This window comes from Dipodomys merriami, unplaced genomic scaffold, assembly GCF_024711535.1.
Source record: "Dipodomys merriami isolate MVZ:Mamm:240054 unplaced genomic scaffold, mDipMer1.0.p SCAF_31, whole genome shotgun sequence".
NCBI classification, from domain to species: Eukaryota; Metazoa; Chordata; class Mammalia; order Rodentia; family Heteromyidae; genus Dipodomys; species Dipodomys merriami.
This window is the reverse complement of record NW_027204604.1, coordinates 12,617,191-12,636,284: the sequence shown is the minus strand read 5'-3', so window position 1 is coordinate 12,636,284 and position 19,094 is coordinate 12,617,191. Positions and strand designations below refer to the sequence as shown.

The following is a 19,094-nucleotide window of genomic DNA, read 5'->3' as shown; positions in this document are numbered from 1 at the left end:
CATACCTGAATTTCATCACACTTGATCAGCTTTTCCACTTCCCCTTGACTCAAAAGAATGAACTCTTCATGCTGCACCACTTCCGGAAAATGCTTCTGGCTAAAAACCTCAGCTGCCTGCATCAGGTCGACACAGTTGTGAGTTTCAGCAAAGTCTCTTATCCCCAGGCAATTAGAGGGGTCCAACTGGCTTTCGAGGAACTCACAGCATGCTTGCTTCACACCTACAACAAACATAGGCAATGAATGTATTTATGACACCTGGCAGGTTAGGATGTGGCCTCAGAGTCTTAGATTTCAGGACCTTACTACATGCTGTTGTTATACCTACACAGATTATAGGTTTATGCTTAAGAGGTTCAAATGTTTGTTATGTGTTGTGTTACTTTCAGACTTTATGCTTGTCTCTGCTTAGTCCTTTTTTTTTTTTTTTGCTGATCTTGGGGCACTGTTCCTGAGCCTCTTTATGCTCAAGGCTAGTGCTCTACCACTTGAGCCACAGCACCACTTCTGGCTTCTTCTGAGTAGTTTATTAGAGATAAGAGTCTCGGGCTGGGAAGATGGCTCAGTGGTAGAGTGCTTGCCTTGCATGCATGAGGCCCTGGGTTCGATTCCTCAGCACCACATAAACAAAAAGAAAAAAGCTGGAAGTGGCGCTGTGGCTCAAGTGGTAGAGCGCTAGCCTTGAGCTGAAGAGCTGAGGGACAGCACCCAGGCCCAGAGTTCAGGCCCCACGACCGGACTCAAAAAAAAAAAGAGTCTCATGGACTTTCCTGCCCAGGCTGGCTTCAAACTGCAGTTAGGATTACAGGTGTGAGCTACTGGCACTCAGTTTTCTCTGCCTAATATTTAGAGAGTAGAGATTACTTTCAGGAACATTTGCACAGTTAACAAAAATTATAAAACTTTGAGAGCCAATCTGTAAAAGAAAAAAGCAATTCAGCATAAGGTTTCTTCTGTATTCCCATCAAAGCTTAGTAAAAGACTCTAGAGTGAAGGAAAAACAAGACATTAAAAAAAATTTCTGTACTTGTCTAACAGGATAGGAACTGGGGATGCCGCTGAGTGGTAAACATTGTCTGATATCCTGGCATTCAGAAAACAGTGTTCCATCCGAGCAATACTCACATGCACACATGACCCAGTGTACAAAATTTTATAACTGAGCCCTAATGTAAATGTTTCACACTATTTCTATCTTTTAAAATGGAATGGACACCAAGTACCAGAGGCTTAAACTTATAAGCCTAGCTATTGAGGCAGCTGAGATCTAAGGGTCATGGTTGAAAGCCAGCCCCAGGCAGGGAAATCCATAAAACTCTCATCTCCAATTAACCAGCAAAATGCTGTAAGTGGAGCTGTGGCTCAAGTGGTATAACACCAACTTGAACAAAAAGATTAGTGACAGTGCCCAAGTACTGAGATTAAGCCCCAGTATGGGCACAAATAAAATATAAAATAAAATTGGAAAAGATTTCAATTATGTGCATATAAAAAGAGGAAACAATGAAAACATAACTAGGCATTGAAAAAAAAAAAAGACAGCTTGGCTCAGCATGGTATGCTTGATGGTGCGTGCCTGTAATCTTAGCATACAGAGGCCGACATAAGGGGATCACAAGTTTGAATCTAGCTGCAAAGTAACATCCTATCTAAAAAGAGAAAGAGAGAAAGAAGGGGAAAAGGACAGATTAGAAACTAAGAGATTAAATAATTTTATGAAACTTTGTATTTTAATTTTTGGACATTAATTTAAATATTTATCTATTAATTTTACTTAGGTTATTTTATTTTGTTGGTTGTGGGGTTTGAACTCAGGGCCTGGGTGCTGTCCCTTTGTGTGCAAGGCTACTGCTCTACCACTACAGTGTTACTTCTGGTTTTTGAGTGATTAACTGGATATGAGTCTCATGGGGAATTTTCTGCATAGGTTTGCTTTGAACTGTGATCCTCAGATCTCAGCCTCTTGAGTAGCTAGGATTACAGGCATAAGCTACCAGTATCAAGCTTTACTTAGGTTATTTATTATTATTGTTGTTGTTGTTGTTGTTATTATTATTATTTTACTTAGGTTATTTTTGAAACAGGGTCTGGCTAAGTATCCCAGACTTGGGGCTTAGATCTTCCTCTGTATCTCAAACTAGGCTTGAGTTCACAATCCTCTTGCCTCCATTTGGTTAAATTTTAATTCTTAGGGGCTGGGAAGGTGGCTTAGTGGTAGAGTGCTTCCCTTGCATGCATGAAGCCCTGGGTTCAATGCCTCAGTAGCACATAAACAGAAAAGGCCAGAAGTGGCACTGTGGCTCAAGTGACAGAGTGCTAGCCTTGAGCAAAAGAGGTTCAGAGACAGTGCCCAGGGCCTGAGTTCAATTCACAGGACTGGCAAAAAAAAAATTAATTCTTAATAGATTTTTTTTGTTATTGTTGTTGGTTGGTTGAACTCTGGGCCTGGGGGCAGTCCCTAATCTCTTCAGCTCAAGGCTAGCACTCTGTCACTTGAGCCACAGTGCCACTTCTGGTTTTCTGGTAGTTTATTGGAGATAAAAGTCTCTGGTTTTCTGGTAGTTTATTGGAGATAAAAGTCTCATAGCCTTTCTTGCACGGGCTGGCTTTGAACCACTATCCTCAGATTTCAGCCTCCTGAGTAGGTAGGATTACAGGCGTGAGCCATTGGTGCCCAGCTCTTAACAGATATTTTACATGTTTAAAAATTTAAAGAAACAGGCTGGAATTGGGTGGGGGGGAGGGGGGAGGCTGGGAAGGGAGGTGAAGGGTAAACAAAGGAGGAGGCTGCAATGCTTGGTAAGAAATGTATGCATTATCCTGCCAATGTAATTGTAACCCCTCTGTACAGTATGCTCTCAAATAAAATAAAATAAAATTAAAAAAAAGAAACAGGCTGGACACAGTTCACTCCCATAATCCCAGCCACTTGGAAAGTAGAAGATCAGAAGGATCACATTTTGAGGCCATTTTAGGCAAAATGTTATCAAAGACCTCATCTCAACAAGACAAGTGGATGTTATGGTGCATGCCTGTCAAGTCAGCTACACGGGAAGTATAAAGTAGGAAAACCATAGTCCAGGAGGGCCAGGGTAATAAACTTCAAGCCTTCCCTGAAGAACAATTAAAATAAAAAAGGATTGGTGGTATGGCTCAAGTTATAGAATGCCTACCTAGCAAGTCCTGAGTTCAAACTCTGGTTTAAAAAAAAAAAAGGGCTGGGAAGGTGGCTCAGTGGTAGAGTGCTTGCCTAATATGCATGAGGCCCTGGGTTCAATTTCTCAGCACCATATAAGCAGAAAAAAGCTGGAAGTGGCACTGTGGCTCAAGTGGTAAAGCGCTAGCTTGACCTGAATAGCTGAGGGACAGCATCCAGGCTCAGAGTTCAGCCCACACGACCTACCAAAAAATAAATTAAGTAATTAAATAAATAAATAAAAGCAGTATAACTCTAAATACAGAAAAATGTTTACTAGAATTTTTTTCTTTTTTGTACTGGTACTAGGGCTAAACTCAGGGCCACATGCTTTCACTTGACTTGTTTCATTCTACCATTTGAGCTATATCTCCACTTGCAGCTTTTTGCCGATTAGTTGGATACATAAGTCTTATGGACTTTTCTGCATGGGATGACTTCAAACCTCAATCCTCAGATCTCAGCCACCTGAGTAGCTAGTATTATAGGTGTGAGCTATTAGTGCTTGACTTACTAGAACTATTTCATCTTTGAAAAAATGAAAAGTCCCCTTAGCTTTCGGTTTATCAGGAAGATAAACAGCTAACAGTATAAGATAAAGAGATAAAAAGTATCTATACAGAGCCAGGCATTGGTGGCTCACACCTGTAATCCTAGCTACTCAGGAGGCTGAGATCTGAGGATCACGGTTCAAAGCCAGCCCAGGCAGGGCAGGAGAGACCGTGAGACTCCTATCTCCAATAAACCATCAGAAAACTGGAAGTGGCGCTATAGCTCAAGTGGTAGAGCGCTCGCCTTAAGCTGAAGAGCTGAGGGACATCGCCCAGGCCCAGAGTTCAAGCCCCACGACCAACAACAACAACAAAAAAAGTATCCATACAGGCAATAAATACTATTAGTTTCTCAGATTTCCTTTCAGGATACTGTATACATACATGTAAAAAAATGCACGTATCGGCTGGGAAGGTGGCTCAGTGGTAGAGCGCTTGTCTCGCACGTATGAGGCCCTGGGTTTGATTCCCTAACACCACATAAGCAAAAAGAAAAAAAGCCAGGCCGGGTGCTGGTGGCTCACGCCTGTAATCCTAGCTACTCAGGAGGCTGAGATCTGAGGATCGTGGTTCAAAGCCAGCCCGGGCAGGAGAGACCGTGAGACTCCAATCTCCAATAAACCACCAGAAAACCGGAAGTGGCGCTGTAGGTCAAGTGGTAGAGCGCTGGCCTTGAGCTGAAGAGCTGAGGGACAGCACCCAGGCCCAGAGTTCAAGCCCCACGACCGACAAAAAAAAAAAAGAAAAAAAAGCCAGAAGTGGCGCTGTGGCTCAAGTGGTAGAGCACTAGCCTTGAGCTGAAGAGTTGAGGGACAGCACCCAGACCCAGAGTTCAGGCCCCACGACCGGACCCAAAAAAAAAAAAAAAAAAAAAAAGAAAATGCATGTATCTTTCACTCATGATTTCTTTAAAAAATAGAAGGGTGAATGCTCTCTTTACACGGTCAATCTTTCACATTTGGAGAAGTTCCTCTGTATTGTTATTGACATCTGATATTTCACTGCTCAAAAATTCAAAAACTATGGTCAGTAAACATGAGGACATGTAGTCTGGTTTCCATAAATCTCATGATTAACATTACACCAGTTTGCAACATGTGGTAGAGTAACAGCAACTTCTCATGTGCATATGTGTACCTTTCAGCTGAAGCAGACAGGCTGCAGGGAGCAGCTCCTGTACGTTCTCCACTGTCACATGAACCGTTTCTGTGTACACAAAGTCCAACAGGATTTCCATGGTGGAGGCTGTTAAGCCTTGGATATCAACATAAGGCTTCCCTTTCTCTGAAAGCTGAAAGTTCACAGGCATAAAATTATCATCTATTTCATTTAATTTGTACAAAGCAAATATAGTATACATATGTACTTTTTGTGTATTTTTTGATACTGGGATTTGAATTCAAGGCCTGTGTGACACACTTAAGCTTTTTCATTCGAGGCTGGTGCTCTACCACTTGACCCACTGCCCTACTTGCAGCTTTTTTCAACTGGAGATAAGAATTTCATGGACTTTGCCCAGGCTGGCTTTGAACTATAATCTTTAGATCTCAGCTTCCTGAATAGCTAGGATTATAGCCATGATCTACTAGCATCCAGCTATGCTTGTAGCTTTTCAAATGGAGAAGGCAGTGGTCCATATCCCCAGCAATAAACAGAGGTAAAAATATCAATTTTACTGGTGAATAATTTAAAACTCAATTCCTTATTTAAAAAAATAAATGTATTACAGAACACAAAAGTTCCAAGAAGTATCCATGAGCTTTTAAGACAAAATACAAATTTTCAACGACATTCTTTGCTTACAGAACACTCAGGTCATAGTTCCGCACCCTCCAAGACTATCAAGGTCTTGTAATCCACTCCCAGACTACATTTGGTATCACCGAAAGGAACATGAACACCACTGTAAGGGGCTCTCTTCTAAAACAGTCTGAATACACCTGAGCTGCTTGACAGGTTGTCAAAACATTAGGTCACTAGGGACACGGATCTGTAGTAGAATACTTACCTAGCATATACAAGGCTCTGATTTCTATCCTCTAACACAAACACATACACCTTAAATTACAAAATACTGGGGGACTCTATGGTGAGATTACTGAATAATCAGTGGTATATTTAATCTAGAATAGCTCCTCAAAGCAATGAATAATGATGAGGTGAAACATTCATCAACACTGCTAAGAGCTAAAATTTTTACAGGCCAGTAAAACTTACCTGAAAGTTGGTTAACATTGAAATTTTACATTTTAATCTTAGTTTAAAAATTTGTATTATGGGGCTGGGAAGGTGACTCAGTGGTAGAGCGTTTGCCTTGCATGTATGAGGCCCTGGGTTCGATTCCTCAGCACCACATAAGCAAAAAGAAAAACCTCAGAAGTGGTGCTGTGGCTCAATTGGTAGAGTGCTGGCCTTGAGCTGAAGAGCTGAGGGATAGTGTCCAGGCCCAGAGTTCAGGCCCCACGACTGGACCACCCCCCCCCCAAAAAAAACACCATATTACTTAAAAAAAATATTTTTGTATTACAAAACTATACATACCACTTCTAGGCATCTACCCTGAACAACAGGAACCAATATACAAGGACACGTGCACCTCCATGTTTATTGCAGCACTGTTCGCAATAGCTAGGATATGGAAACAACCTAGATGCCCCACCACAGATGAATGGATCAAAAAATTGTGGTATCTATACACAATGGAATATTATGCAGCCATTAGAAATGACAAAATAATGGCATTTGCAGGGAAATGGATGGAGCTAGAAGGAATCATGTTGAGCGAGGTAAGCCAAGAACGAAGAGACAAACAGTACATGGTCTCCCTGATAAGTGGATGATGAATCCAAAATGTTAGGTGATATGACAAAACTAACAGGACTTAAGAAACAAAGAACTCCCACTCATCTGGTTGAACCACTACCAAATATCCCCATGCTGCTGATCACATATATGGTATATAACATGTGAGCACCATTATATATTACAGACTGTGATAGACAATTTGCTCCAGGAAAGTTAGAACGAACTTGTGACTTTAAATGAGCATCATTATTCCACAATACTGTGAATTTCCGGAAATTAAGTAATCACTTAATCACAATCAAAAAAAAAAAAAAAAAAAAAAGAACCTTGGGGAAGGGAGGGAGGGAGGGGATGGTAGGGGGAAAACAATGGAGGGGGTAACAATGTTCAAGAGGAAGTGTACTCATTACCTTACTCATGTAACTGTAACCCTCTGTATAGTATCTTTACAATAAAAAAATTAAAAAAAAGAAAAACCAACTATAGTATATTCATCATCTTCAATTTCTCCATTAACCCAGAGTGTAATAAAGAAAAAAAAAAATTTAACTTCCCCTGAGCTATACTTCCAGACCTCAAGAAGCATCCTCTGGCCGGGTACCAGTAGCTCATGCCTATAATCCTAGCTGTGATCTGAGGATTGTGGTTCGAAGACAGCCTGGCTGGGCAGGAAAGTCCATGAGACTCTTTGTTTGTTTTTGGGTCAATCATAGGGCTTGAACTCAGGGCCTGGACCAGGCCTTGAGATTTTTAAATTAAGGCTAGTGTTCTACCAGTTTGAGCCACAGCACCACTTCCTCCATGAGACTCTTATCTCCAAATAACCACCAGAAAACCAGAAGTGCTGCTATGGGCTAAGGTTCAAAGTGGTAGAGCAGTAGCTTTGAGCACAAAAGCTCAGAGATAGCACCTAAGCCCTGAATTCAAGCCCCATGACAGACAAAAACAAAACAAAAAAAAAGCAAAACAAAACTAAAATGAAAATTAATCCCTGACATTAAAAATTAACAGTAGCTGTACTGGGAAGGTGGCTTAGTGGTAGAGTGCTTGCTTCACATGCATGAGGCCCTGGGTTCGATTCCTCAGTACCACATAAACAGAAAGAGCCGGAAGTGGCTCTGTGGCTCAAGTGGTAGAGTGTTAGCCTTAAGCTGAAGAGCTGAGGGACAGCACCCAGGCCCAAAGTTCAAGCCCTATGACAAAAAAACAAACAAGCAAACAATAAATAAATAAATAAAAACAAGCAAACAAACAAAAAACAGTAGCAGGCCAGTCATCAGTGGCATACATCGGTAATCTCAACTGCTCAGAAAGTTGAGATCTGAGGACCAGAGTTCAAAGCCAGCCTGAGAAGGAAAGTCTGTGAGACTCATCTCCAGTTAACCACCAAAAAGCTAGAAGTAGGCCGGGCGCTGGTGGCTCACGCCTGTAATCCTAGCTACTCAGGAGGCTGAGATCTGAGGATAACGGTTCAAAGCCAGCCCGGGCAGGAAAGACCGTGAGACTCCTATCTCCAATAAACCACCAGAAAACTGGAAGTGGCGCTGTAGCTCAAGTGGTAGAGCGCTGGCCTTGAGCTGAAGAGCTGAGGAACAGCGCCCAGGCCCAGAGTTCAAGCCCCACGACCGACAAAAAAAAAAAAAGCTAGAAGTAGAGCTGTGGTTCAATTAATAGAATGTTAACCTCAAGCCAAAAAGCTCAGGGACAGCACCCAGGCCCTAAGTTCAGGCCAAAACTAAACACAACAAAGCAAACAAAATCCAGCAACATATTCTTTTGGAAAAAACAGATGAGATTTATTGAGATTTAACACATACACATTTTACAAATAATTACTACCCTAAAATGTAGCATAAATACTAATGATACAGCACATATGTAAGTACATTACTCCACAAGTTTCTCATTCAACAAATAAGCTATGAGTCTCTTGGTCAAATAGTTTAATTTTTTTTCTTTTCAGTCAGTGATGGGGCTTGAACTCAGGGCTTGGGATCTATCCCTGAGCTTTTTTGCTCAAAGATAGTACCTACCACTTTGAACCACAGCTCCACTTCCAAGATTTTTGGTAGTTAACTAGAGAAATGCTTCTTATGGACTTTCCTGGAGCCCATGATGATTTTGAACCATGGTCGCCAGATCTCAGTCTCCTGAGTAGCTAGAGTTACAGTGCCTAACTTGTCATATAATTTGAATATGAAAATTATTTCACTCACATATGAACTCAAAACATTTCACATTTACATTTTGCTTTATAATTTGTCAACATGCTTCTAAGATTTCATCTGGTTCTCACAGCAAGCTGGTATGATAATGTGTTCTGATACTAGTGCTATTTAAAAAACTGAAGGTTCAAAGAAGTTATGTGATTTCATCAGGCTCACTTAAATAGTAAGAGACAGACAAATCCCAGATCTTCTGGCCTCAGTCCTCTGATTTCACCAATCTGGAATTCACAGTCCTTCTGCCTCAGTCTCCAGAGTTGGGTTTACAGCCAAGTGCCACCATGTCTGACTCTTTTAGTATCACTTTTTGTTTTTGTTTTTTGGCTGATTCTGGGCTTGATCTCAGGACCTGGGTGCTGTCCCTGAGCCTCTTTGTGCTCAAGTGTTTGTGTTCAAGGCTAGTGCTCTACCACTTGAGCCACAGCAACACTTCTGACCTTTTCTGAGTAGTTTATTGGAGATAAGAGTCTCATGGACTATCCTGACCAGGTTTGCGTTGAACCATGATCCTCAGATCTCAGCCTCCTGAGTAGCTAGGATTTCAGGCATGAGCCACTGGCACCCAGCTGGTCCAATGAAAAAAAAAAGGGTGAAAAAGTGCAACAGCAGAGTACACTGAACATTGATCAAAGTGAACTATACAACTGATGGGTGGAGACAGAAGGGCAGGAATGAGGGAACAGATGACTATACAAAAGGAAATATATGGGCTCGGAAGGTAGCTCAGTGGTAGAGTGCTTGCCTTGCATGCACGAGGCCCTGGGTTTGATTCCTCAGCACCACATAAACAGAAAAAGCCGGAAGTGGCGGAAGTGGCGCTGTGTTCTAAGTGGTAGAGCGCTAGCCTTGAGCTGAAGAGCTGAGGGACAGTGCCCCGGCCCAGAGTTCAGGCCCCATGACCAACAACAACAAAAAAAGGAAATGTACTTATTACTTGATGCATGTAAATGTAACCCCTCTGTATATCCCCTCTACAGGAACAATACAGCAAGTTAAAAACAAAAAGAATGAAATAACTGATGATAAGAGAAAAAGAACTTGTACAAAACACACTAATTTCTGAATGGGGAAAACAAACAGTGCAGACAGACAAATTTTCTTGTTCATGCTAACATGACAAAAGCCAGGATGCACAATAAGTAATTAGCAATCAGCAGTCCGGGCCCATTTCATGGTTGGCAGCTGCTGGCTGACATTTTCCTTAGTTAAGCAAATTGCTGCCTGTACTCTCAGGAAGATTAGAGATCTGTATGTTATTTTATACAGATGGTTTTTAAATTAGCTTGGATTAGTTAGCTTGACCTGGCAGATTTCTTTTTTTTTTTTTTTTTTTGGTCCGGTTGTGGGGCCTGAACTCTGGGCCTGGGCGCTGTCCCTCAGCTCTTCAGCTCAAGGCTAGTGCCCTACCACCTGAGCCACAGCACCACGTCCGGCTTTTTTCTTTTTGCTTATGTGGTGCTAAGGAATCGAACCCAGGGCCTCAGGCATGCAAGGCAAACGCTCTACCACTGAGCCAACTTCCCAGCCCAGACCTGGCAGATTTCTAAGACATTTCTACCAGTCATGTGACAGCATTGCTCACAGTGTTATAAATTTATACTGGCTTCTAAATTACACTGTAGAATGTAAAACCCATGAGAATGAGGAGGCACGGGAGTTAAAAAACAAACAAACTGGGCTTTATGGACAGAAAATGTAGGATTATAGCCTACTTGTACCACTGACAAGTCCTGGGACTCTGGGCAAGTCCTCCTTTTCTTCCTTTTTTTTTTCCTTTTTCCTTTCTTTTTTTTTTTTTTTTGGTGGTAGTGGGGCTTGAACTCAAGGCCTCAGCTTTTTCACTTAAGGCTAGTGCTCTACCACTTTGAGCCACAGCACCACTTCTGGTTTTCTGGTGGTTAATTGGTGAAAGAGTCTCAATAGACTTTCCTGCTTGGTCTGGCTCTGAACTACGATCCTCAAATCTCAGCCTCATAAGCAGTTAGGATTACAGGCATGAGCCACCAGTGGCCAGCCTTCCTTTGTTTATAAAATGGTCTAATGAGATATGTGTGACCAACACAAAGCACAGTCCTTTGCCCATAAAGTGGTTCTTATCATTATTATCATACTACCTCTCCTATTCATCTCTAGCAACATTATTCTAAAGTGATGAGGACTAACTAAAGAAAATACTGGTGACCAGAAAGACTTTTTTAAAAAGTCATGGCAGGGGGGCTGGGAAGGTAGAGTGGTAGAGTGCTTGCATTGCATGCATGAGGCCCTGGGTTCGATTCCTTAGCACTCAAGTGGTAGAGTGCTAGCCTTGAGCTGAAGAGTGCCCAGGCCCCAGAGTTCAGGCCCCATGACATGACCAACCAAAAAAAAGTCATGGCAGGGCATAATGGCTCATGCCTATAGTCCCTGCTACTTGGGAGGGGAAAAATCGTGAGGATGGCAGCTCAAAGCCAGCCTAGGCAAACATTTTGTATGACACCAGCAAATAAGTTGGGTGTAGTGATGTGTACTTGTAATCTCAGCTGCCTGGGAGGCATGAGTAGGAGGATCCCAGTACAAAGCTAGCAGGAGAAAACAGAAGACACTATCTAAACGAAAATTAATGCTACAGTGTAGTTCAGAGCCCCAGACCAGAAGTCTTCATGGTCTTGGTGGTACTGGTGTTTGAATTCAGGGCCTTCATGTTTCCTAGGCAGGCACTCAACTGATCCATAGTGCCACTCCTCTTTTACACTGGTTATTTATTTCGTGCCAGTACTGGCCTGGGTGCTGGCCCTTAGTATTTTTGCTCAAAGCTGACACTCATCCACTTGAGGCACAGCTCCATCCCAGCTTTGTGGTGGTTGATGAGAGATGAGTTTCACTGACTTTTCTGTTCATGCTGGCTTTGAAGCATGTTCCTCAGATCTTAGCCTCTTGAGTAGCAAGGATTGGTGAAGTCCCTGAGTTTTTTTGCTCAAGACTAGTGGTTTTTTACCACTTGGTCTACAATTCCATTTCTGGCATTTTTCCTTTAGTAATTAATTGGAGATAAGAGTCTTACAGACTTTCAGGCCAAGGCTGGCTTCAACCCACGCTCCTCACATCTCAGCCTCCTGAGTAGCTAGGATTATAGGATTATAGACATGAGGCACTGGTACCTGGCGCTCATGTGTGCTCCCCCCCCTCTCCCTCTCTCTCTCTTCCCCCCCCCTCTCCTCTCTCTCTCTTTCTCTCCGTGTGTGTGTGTGTGTGTGTGTGTGTGTGTGTGTGTGTGTGTGTGTGTGTGTGTGTGTGTGTGTGTGTGTGTGTGTGTGTGTGTGTGTGTGTGTGTGTGTGTGTGTGTATTTTTTTTAATTGGTCGTGGGACTTGAACTCAGGGCCTGGGCACTGTCCCTGAGCTCTTTTGCTCAAGGTTAGCACTCTACCACTTGAGCCACAATGCCACTTCCAGTGTTTGAGTAGTTAATTGGAGATGAGTGTCATGGAGACTTCTCTTCCAGAAGTGGCTTCAAACTGCAATCCTTAGATCTCAGCATACTGAGTAGGTAGAATTAAAGGCATGAGCAACCAGCACCCAGCTCACTCTTATTTTTCCTTCCTTCCTATCTCCCTAAACATTCACTTTAAACTTTTAAATATTAGGAGAAAAGGATAAATTTTTTAAATAATAAATAGGGGGGCGGGGGGAGGATGGGAAGGGATGGGAGGGGAAACAAAGGAGGAGGCTACAATGCTTGATAAGAAATGTACTCATTATCTTGCCCATGTAATTGTAACCCCTCTGTACAGTATTTTCACAATAAATAAATAAATAAATAAATAAATAAATAGGATTAGGAATGTGGCTTAGTGGTAGAATGCTTCCCTTGCATGCATGAAGCCCTGGGTTCAATTCCTCAATACCACATAAATGGAAAAAGCCAGAAGTGGCGTTGTGGCTCAGGTGGTAGAGTGTTAGCCTTGAGCCAAAGAAGCTCAGGGAAGGTGCCTAGGCCCTGAGTTCAAGACCCAGGACTGGTAAAAATAAAAATAAAGCCAGGCACCGGTGGCTCATGCCTGTGAAATCCTAGCTACTCAGGAGGCTGAGATCTGAGGATCGCAGTTCAAAGCCAGCCCAGGCAGGAAAGTCTGTGAGACTCTTATGTCCAATAAATCACTAGAAAACCAGAAGTGGCGCTGTGGCTCAAGCAGTAGAACACTCGCCTTGAGCTGAAGAGCGCAGGGACAGAGCCCAAGCCCCACAATGGACCCCCCCCCAAAAATAATAATAAATAATAGTAATAATAAATAAAATCCAATACTTTTGTGTGCTTACTAAAAGCTAGAACTGTTCTAGGAAGAATCAATGCATATCTTAAACAATCTATTTAACACACATATACTAATGGGTGATAACAAAACAGGGCTCTATGCATTTATACACAAACAAACTGAGGGTATACTCAGGGGTAACTCTTCTGAACAACTAAACTATTTATCAAAACAAATAGCAGGCTGGGTGCCGGTGACACATGCCTATAATCCTAGCTACTCAGGAAGTTGAAATCTAAGGACTGCAAGTTTGAAGTCAGTCCAGACAGGATAGTCTATGAGACTCGAGACTCTTATCTCCAATAAACTACTCAGAAAAAACTGGAAATGGCACTGTGGTTCAAGTGATATAATGCTAGGCTTGAGCACAAAAGGCTCAGGGACAGCACCCAGGCCCTGAGTTCAAGCCCCAGGATAGGCAAAAATAAAAATAAAAATTCACTAACTCAGCCGGGCACCAGTGGCTCACACCTGTAATCCTAGCTATTCAGGAGGCTGAGATCTGAGGATCATGGTTCAAAGACAGCCCAGGTAGGAAAGTTCATGAGATTTTTTTTTTTTCCTTTTTGTCAGTTGTGCAGTTTGAACTCTGGGCCTGGGAGTTGTCCCTCAGCGATTAAGCTCACTTCCAGTTTTTTGGTGGTTTATTGGAGATAAGAGTCTCAGGAACTTTTCTGCTGGGGATTACTTACAGGCGTGAGCCACCAATGGCCCGCTATGTGAGACTCTTATCTCCAATAAACCACCAGAAAACTGGAAGTGGTGTTGTGGCTCAAGTGGTACAGCACTCGCCTTCAGCTGAAGAGCTCAGGGACAGCGCCCAAGCCCAGAGTTCAAGCCCCATGACTGACAAATTTTTTTAAAAAATTCACTAACTCAGCTGGACTCAGTGGATCACTCTGTTATCCAAGTTATTCAGAAGGCAAAGATTAGGAAGATCAAAGTTCAAGCCAGAGGAAAGTCCTGAGAGTGACTTACATCTGTGATCACAGAACATGGGACTCATACATAGGAGAATCAAGGTCTAAGAGCAGCTCTAAACAAAAACTTGAGATCCTACCTCAATAACAGTGAAAAAATAGAGAGAAAGAGAAAGAGAGATATGCCTCAAGTGGTAGAAAACTTGTCTAGCAAGATTAGGGCCCTGATTTCAAACTCTGGTACCACTAAAACATTAGCTATCTCAAACATCTGTTATTTTCTTTACAAAAATGAGATAATTACATTGGAGGGCAATAGCTTTTATCTGTAATCCTAGCTACTCAGGAGGTTGGGATCTCAAGATTATGATTCAAAGCCAGCTCAAACAGGAAAGTCTATGAGACTCCTATCTCCAATTAGCCACCAAAAAGACAGGAGTGGAACTGTGGCTCAAGTGGTACCAGCCTTGAGCAAAAAGCTAAGGGACAGCATCTAGGTTCAAGCCGAGAACTAGTATAGAAAAAAAGAAAAAAAAGACAACTTTATATATACTTGGTTTTCATTTATGTGGAGATAATATATTACTTACCTCACTAGTGAACATGGCACAGAAGTAATCACTACAGGCAGCCAGCACAATCCGATGAGCAGGAAAGTCTTTCTGCTCTACTCTCAAGGTCACATCACAGAGGGTATTGCTCTTCCTGAGGGAGTTCATTGAGTTGAGGATGGATTTAGCATGAGTATTTGTCATTATGTCTTTGGGGGCCATAATGCCTCCCATCAAGTAATACTGAGAAAGAACAAGGATCCTTGGATAAAGCAACCAAGAGAGAAAAAAATAAAGAACATATTTGAATAAATAGGGAAAATGAATATGAGCTAGTTTTACAAATTAAAGAACTAAGAAAAGGCTTCCTCAGACCCATACATCCACAAGTAGAGAACACTCCTAGCTCTGGCATCATCACGATATAGCCTACCAAGTCCAAATAAAAGTCATCTCTTCATTCTCTGAATTACTTCAGTACTGCTACAGATCCAAGATACTCAAAAAATAAGGTTTCATAAGTTTTGAACACATATGAGTTTTTCCTGTTAATATTCCCTTAACATTATAGTATAAGAACCATTTATTTAACAATTGAGATATATCAGGAATATAAATAATATAAAACATCCCAGAGAATGTGTATAGGTTTTGTGCAAATACTATATGTGCAATTATATATTAAGGACTTCAGTATCTTCAAATTTTGGTATCCACAAGGTTCCTAAAACCAATTTCCTTTGGATACCAAGGCATAACTGTGATTGCAAGTTCACTTGTACAAGCCAATTAAATGATTTCACTAATAAATTACATACTTGAAAATCAATGTAAGTAGTTTCTGAAGTGTCCACAGACTTTAGTCGCAGTTTTTTTTTTTAATCTTTTTTTTTCTTTTTGCCTCTGGAATTCTGGAGAAAGAAATGAAGGTGGTTATGAAGACAGTCTTTTCCTTGAAATCCAAACTTCCTGAAATGAGCCCCTTTCCCCACCCCCAAAAAAGGAAACAAAGATAGAAATGAAGCCATGGACTTCAAAAGTCCACAACTCACAATTACAGGGTTTTTGTGTTTTTGTTTTTGAGTGCCAGTACTGAGGTTTAAACTCAGGGCCTGGGTGCTATCTCTTAGCTTTTTGACCCAAGGCTAGTGCTGTAGTCACAGCTTCACCTCCAGCTTTTTGGTGGTTCATTGAAGAAAATGTTTCATAGAATTCCTTGCCCTGGCTACCTCCAAACTCTCACTCAGCTTCCTGAGTAGCTAGGATTACAGATATGAGCCACCAATGGCCGGTACAATCACAATATTTGAATAGGAAAAAAAACAAGATCCTAAATTCTCATCTACTTCTGTTTATACTTATCACATTCTACATTTTAGACACTCCCTCCAACAACTCTGTAGACCTATCTTACAGAAAAGAAGGCAACTCTTCAAATACACTGTGTTGATACCAAATATTTTCTTAGGTCAACTTAAGTCCACCTTCCTTACTTTCAACTCTGGAAATAACAAGAAATGTCTGAACATGGATACTCTGAATTATGCTGTTCTTTGGCCTTTGCTAAAAGGAAAACAGAGTGGCCTGGCTGTTTCAAGTAACAAGAAGAAAGAAGAAGGGGGAGGGGAAGAAGGAGGAGGAGGAGGAGGAGGAAGAAGAAGAGGAAAGAAGGAGGAGGAGGAGGAAGAACAAGGACGTGGAAGAAGGAGGAGGAAGAGGGGGAGGAGGGGGGGGGTTATCAGCGGCTCGCACCTGTAACCCTAGCTACTCCAGAAGCTGAAATCTGAGGATCTTGGTTTGAATCCAGCCTGGGTAGAAAAGTCTGTGAGACTCTGATCTCCAATTAACTACAAAAACAAAAGCCAAAAATGGAGCTGTGACTCTGTATCGCTCTATTAGAGCGATAGCCTTGGGCAAGACAGCTCAGAAGCAGCACCCAGGCCCTGAGTTCAAGCCCCAGGACCGGCAAAAAAAAAAAAAAAAAAAGCGGGGGGAGCGGGGAAAGAAGCAGAAAGAACAAAGTCCGAATAGATGTCCAGCCAGCCTGTGTGCCTGGGCTTCACGATTTGTCAAAGCCGACGGCCCTTCGTATACAGTAGCTCCTCTTCTTAGGGATCTCTGCCTCAGCAAGCATGGTCTCAGCGAGTCCGTCGTCCTCAGCTTTCAGAAAAGATCTATCTACAACTCCCGTCTCCATCTGAATGGAGGGGTTCCACCACGGGAGATTCGGAGCAGGAGAGGGGGCAAGGTACGAAGTCTCCTCCCCAGACACCACCAGGCTTACGCCTGGCATGGCCAGGTGGAGGTGGCGCAGGGTGCAGTTCAGCGGGAGGCTGGGGAGGGGAGGGCGCTCGAGGCCCGGCGACCCCAGCCTCCTCTCCAGAGAGGCAGAGCGGGGATGGGAAAGGCCACACCTCAGAGCTGAGTGGTAGGAAGGACTGTCGGCCGTCTCCTCCGTGCAACTCACCTCCAGTCCCGGCCGGTCCGGCCGCACAGGCCCGTCCCCTGCCGGTGGGAATGGGATGGGGCGGGGCGCGCGGCCAGCCGGCGGCTCAGGAGGAGCCGGAGCGCCGCGGCAGCCCCGACCCCGAGGCTCCGGAGCCTTCACGGTGGTCGTCCGGGCTCTGGTCTCCACGGCCGCGCGACGTGATGACGTAATGCAGCTCTAGGACCAGCCCCTTCCCAGTTTTACGTGTCACGTGAAGAGTGAGTGTCACGTGACCCGCGAGTAACCCAGGAGCCGGAGAACGCCGGAAAGAAATAGGTGGGCGTGGCACAAGCCTGAAGGCGGGGCCTGTACAGTTCTCCAGCTCTGGGATTGGCGAGCTTGGCTCATGGGCGGGCCAAGTGAGAGGCTTTCCAGGTTCGGGATGCAGAGGCTCAGACCTCAGGAGCGTCTAGCAGGCTGCGAGGTGCCTGTCACACTGAGAAAACCCATGGAGGCCTCAGACTTACCCTGGGGTTCTCAAAGGCTGCCCTCAGTTGTGGCAAGAACCCTCCGAGGCCTCACGTTCTGTGCATCATAATGGGCCTATCATCAATCTCCGCAGGTGATTTTAACTTCCTTCACTCCAAAACACTTAAGTGGAAAGAACTAGGAGCTACAGAAGTTGGCCCTGATGTGGGAGATTGCAAAGGATCTTCTTAGAGAAGTCCCAGCAGTCCTTACCTCCACCGTCCTCCTCGACTTTTCCACCATATCATTGGTGCTAAGGATGTTGAGGGATTTTTAACACTTGATGACTGAGAAGGGAAAGATGTTCCTTGGCTCAGCTTCAGGACTGTCCAAACTGACTGTAATTATTATACACTTTCCCTCTGTGGACTTTTTTCCCCCCATGTATGTGTGCCGGTCCTCGGGCTTGAACTTAGGGCCTAGGCGCTGAGTTTTGTGCTCAAGACTAGCGCTCTATCACTAACCAGTGTTGGAGATAAGACTTTCCAACTGGGAGTTGTCTTCAAACTATGATCCCCAGATCTCAGTCTCCAGAGTAGCTAGGATTACAGGCAAAAGCCACTAGTGCCCAGCTTCTGCGCGTGATGACCCTCCCCCCCCCAAAGAATATAAAATGTGAAATTAGAAGCAGAACAAAATAATTGATTTTTAAGAATATGGCCAAACTTGCAAGGCAGGATTGAACTGGAACAACTAATACTGAGGAAAGGACAAGGCCTATTTACCCCCTGGCTGCCCCTTCTACTCTAACTGGCCCATTTGCCCCTGGCAGCCGCCTCTACTGTAATTACTAGTTTTGAAAAAGCAAAACACCTATCCCCAAAACCAGGAATTGCCCGTTGCTTTAGGTCAAGAAATTGTTAGAGGGGTATTTATGGTTTTAATTGTTTCAGGAATGTGATTTACGTGCTTGCAAAATAACTGCTGAGTTCTGCTTCTGTACACCAGCTTGCTTGCATATGCTCTAAAAGAATGCATTTTTTGCCTTTATAGACCCTGAGCTATTTGAGTTTGAGGCTGCTCACTCCCTAGTTGAGTTAGCCCCACAGGTCAATCCAATAAACTCCAGCTTTTCAAGATACTGTTCAGCATTCGTGACTTTGTCCCAGGGGTCTGTCCACTTCATGCACAGCTTTTGATTCTTTTCTTCCTTCCTTTTGTTCCTCCCTTTCTTTCTTTTGTCCCTCAGCTCTTCAGTTCAAGGTTAGCACTCTACCACTTAAGCCACAGTGCCACTTCTGGCTTTTTCTGTTTAATGTGGTGCTGAGGAATTGGACCCAGGGCCTCATGCACGCAAGGCAAGCACTCTACCACTGAGCCACCTTCCCAGTCCCTACGTTTGTTTCTTTGGGGAGAGAAACTAAGTTGGCTACAAGACTGGGTAAGAAGGAAATTTTTCCCTCTATTTTTTCATGCCTTTGAAATTTCATATCATGTGAATTAAGTATATGCACAATTGAAGTTTTTAAAAATTCCTTGCTCTCTAGATCCAACCTAGCACTTGAACAAACTGCCTAATTTCTGGTTGTTGAATTAAGAATCTTTCCAAATATGAGAAGGAAACATAAGAGTGTTTAGAATATGCTGAAGAAGTTATC

At 43.2% G+C, this 19,094-nt stretch overlaps 1 protein-coding gene across 4 annotated transcripts in view; it reads right to left on the bottom strand.

Annotated features, from left to right (window-relative positions):
- Positions 1–17,208, bottom strand: part of Klhl12 (kelch like family member 12) — a 43,021-nt gene extending 25,813 nt beyond the window's left edge. For 3 of the 4 annotated variants that reach the window (XR_011376338.1, XM_070041808.1, XM_070041810.1), the window contains exons 1-5: positions 17,008–17,208; positions 15,359–15,451; positions 14,580–14,802; positions 4,887–5,040; positions 6–223 (exon numbers count right to left, since the gene is read on the bottom strand). Coding sequence is in view for 3 of the 4 variants with exons in the window: in XM_070041808.1 (XP_069897909.1) it covers positions 6–223; positions 4,887–5,040; positions 14,580–14,774 (567 nt within the window). In the remaining variant the exon portion in view is untranslated. Of the gene's footprint in view, positions 1–5; positions 224–4,886; positions 5,041–14,579; positions 14,803–15,358; positions 15,452–16,292; positions 16,394–17,007 lie in introns of those variants that run through there. The other variant, XM_070041809.1, reaches the window with a different exon arrangement.
- Between the last annotated feature and the right edge of the window lie 1,886 nt (positions 17,209–19,094).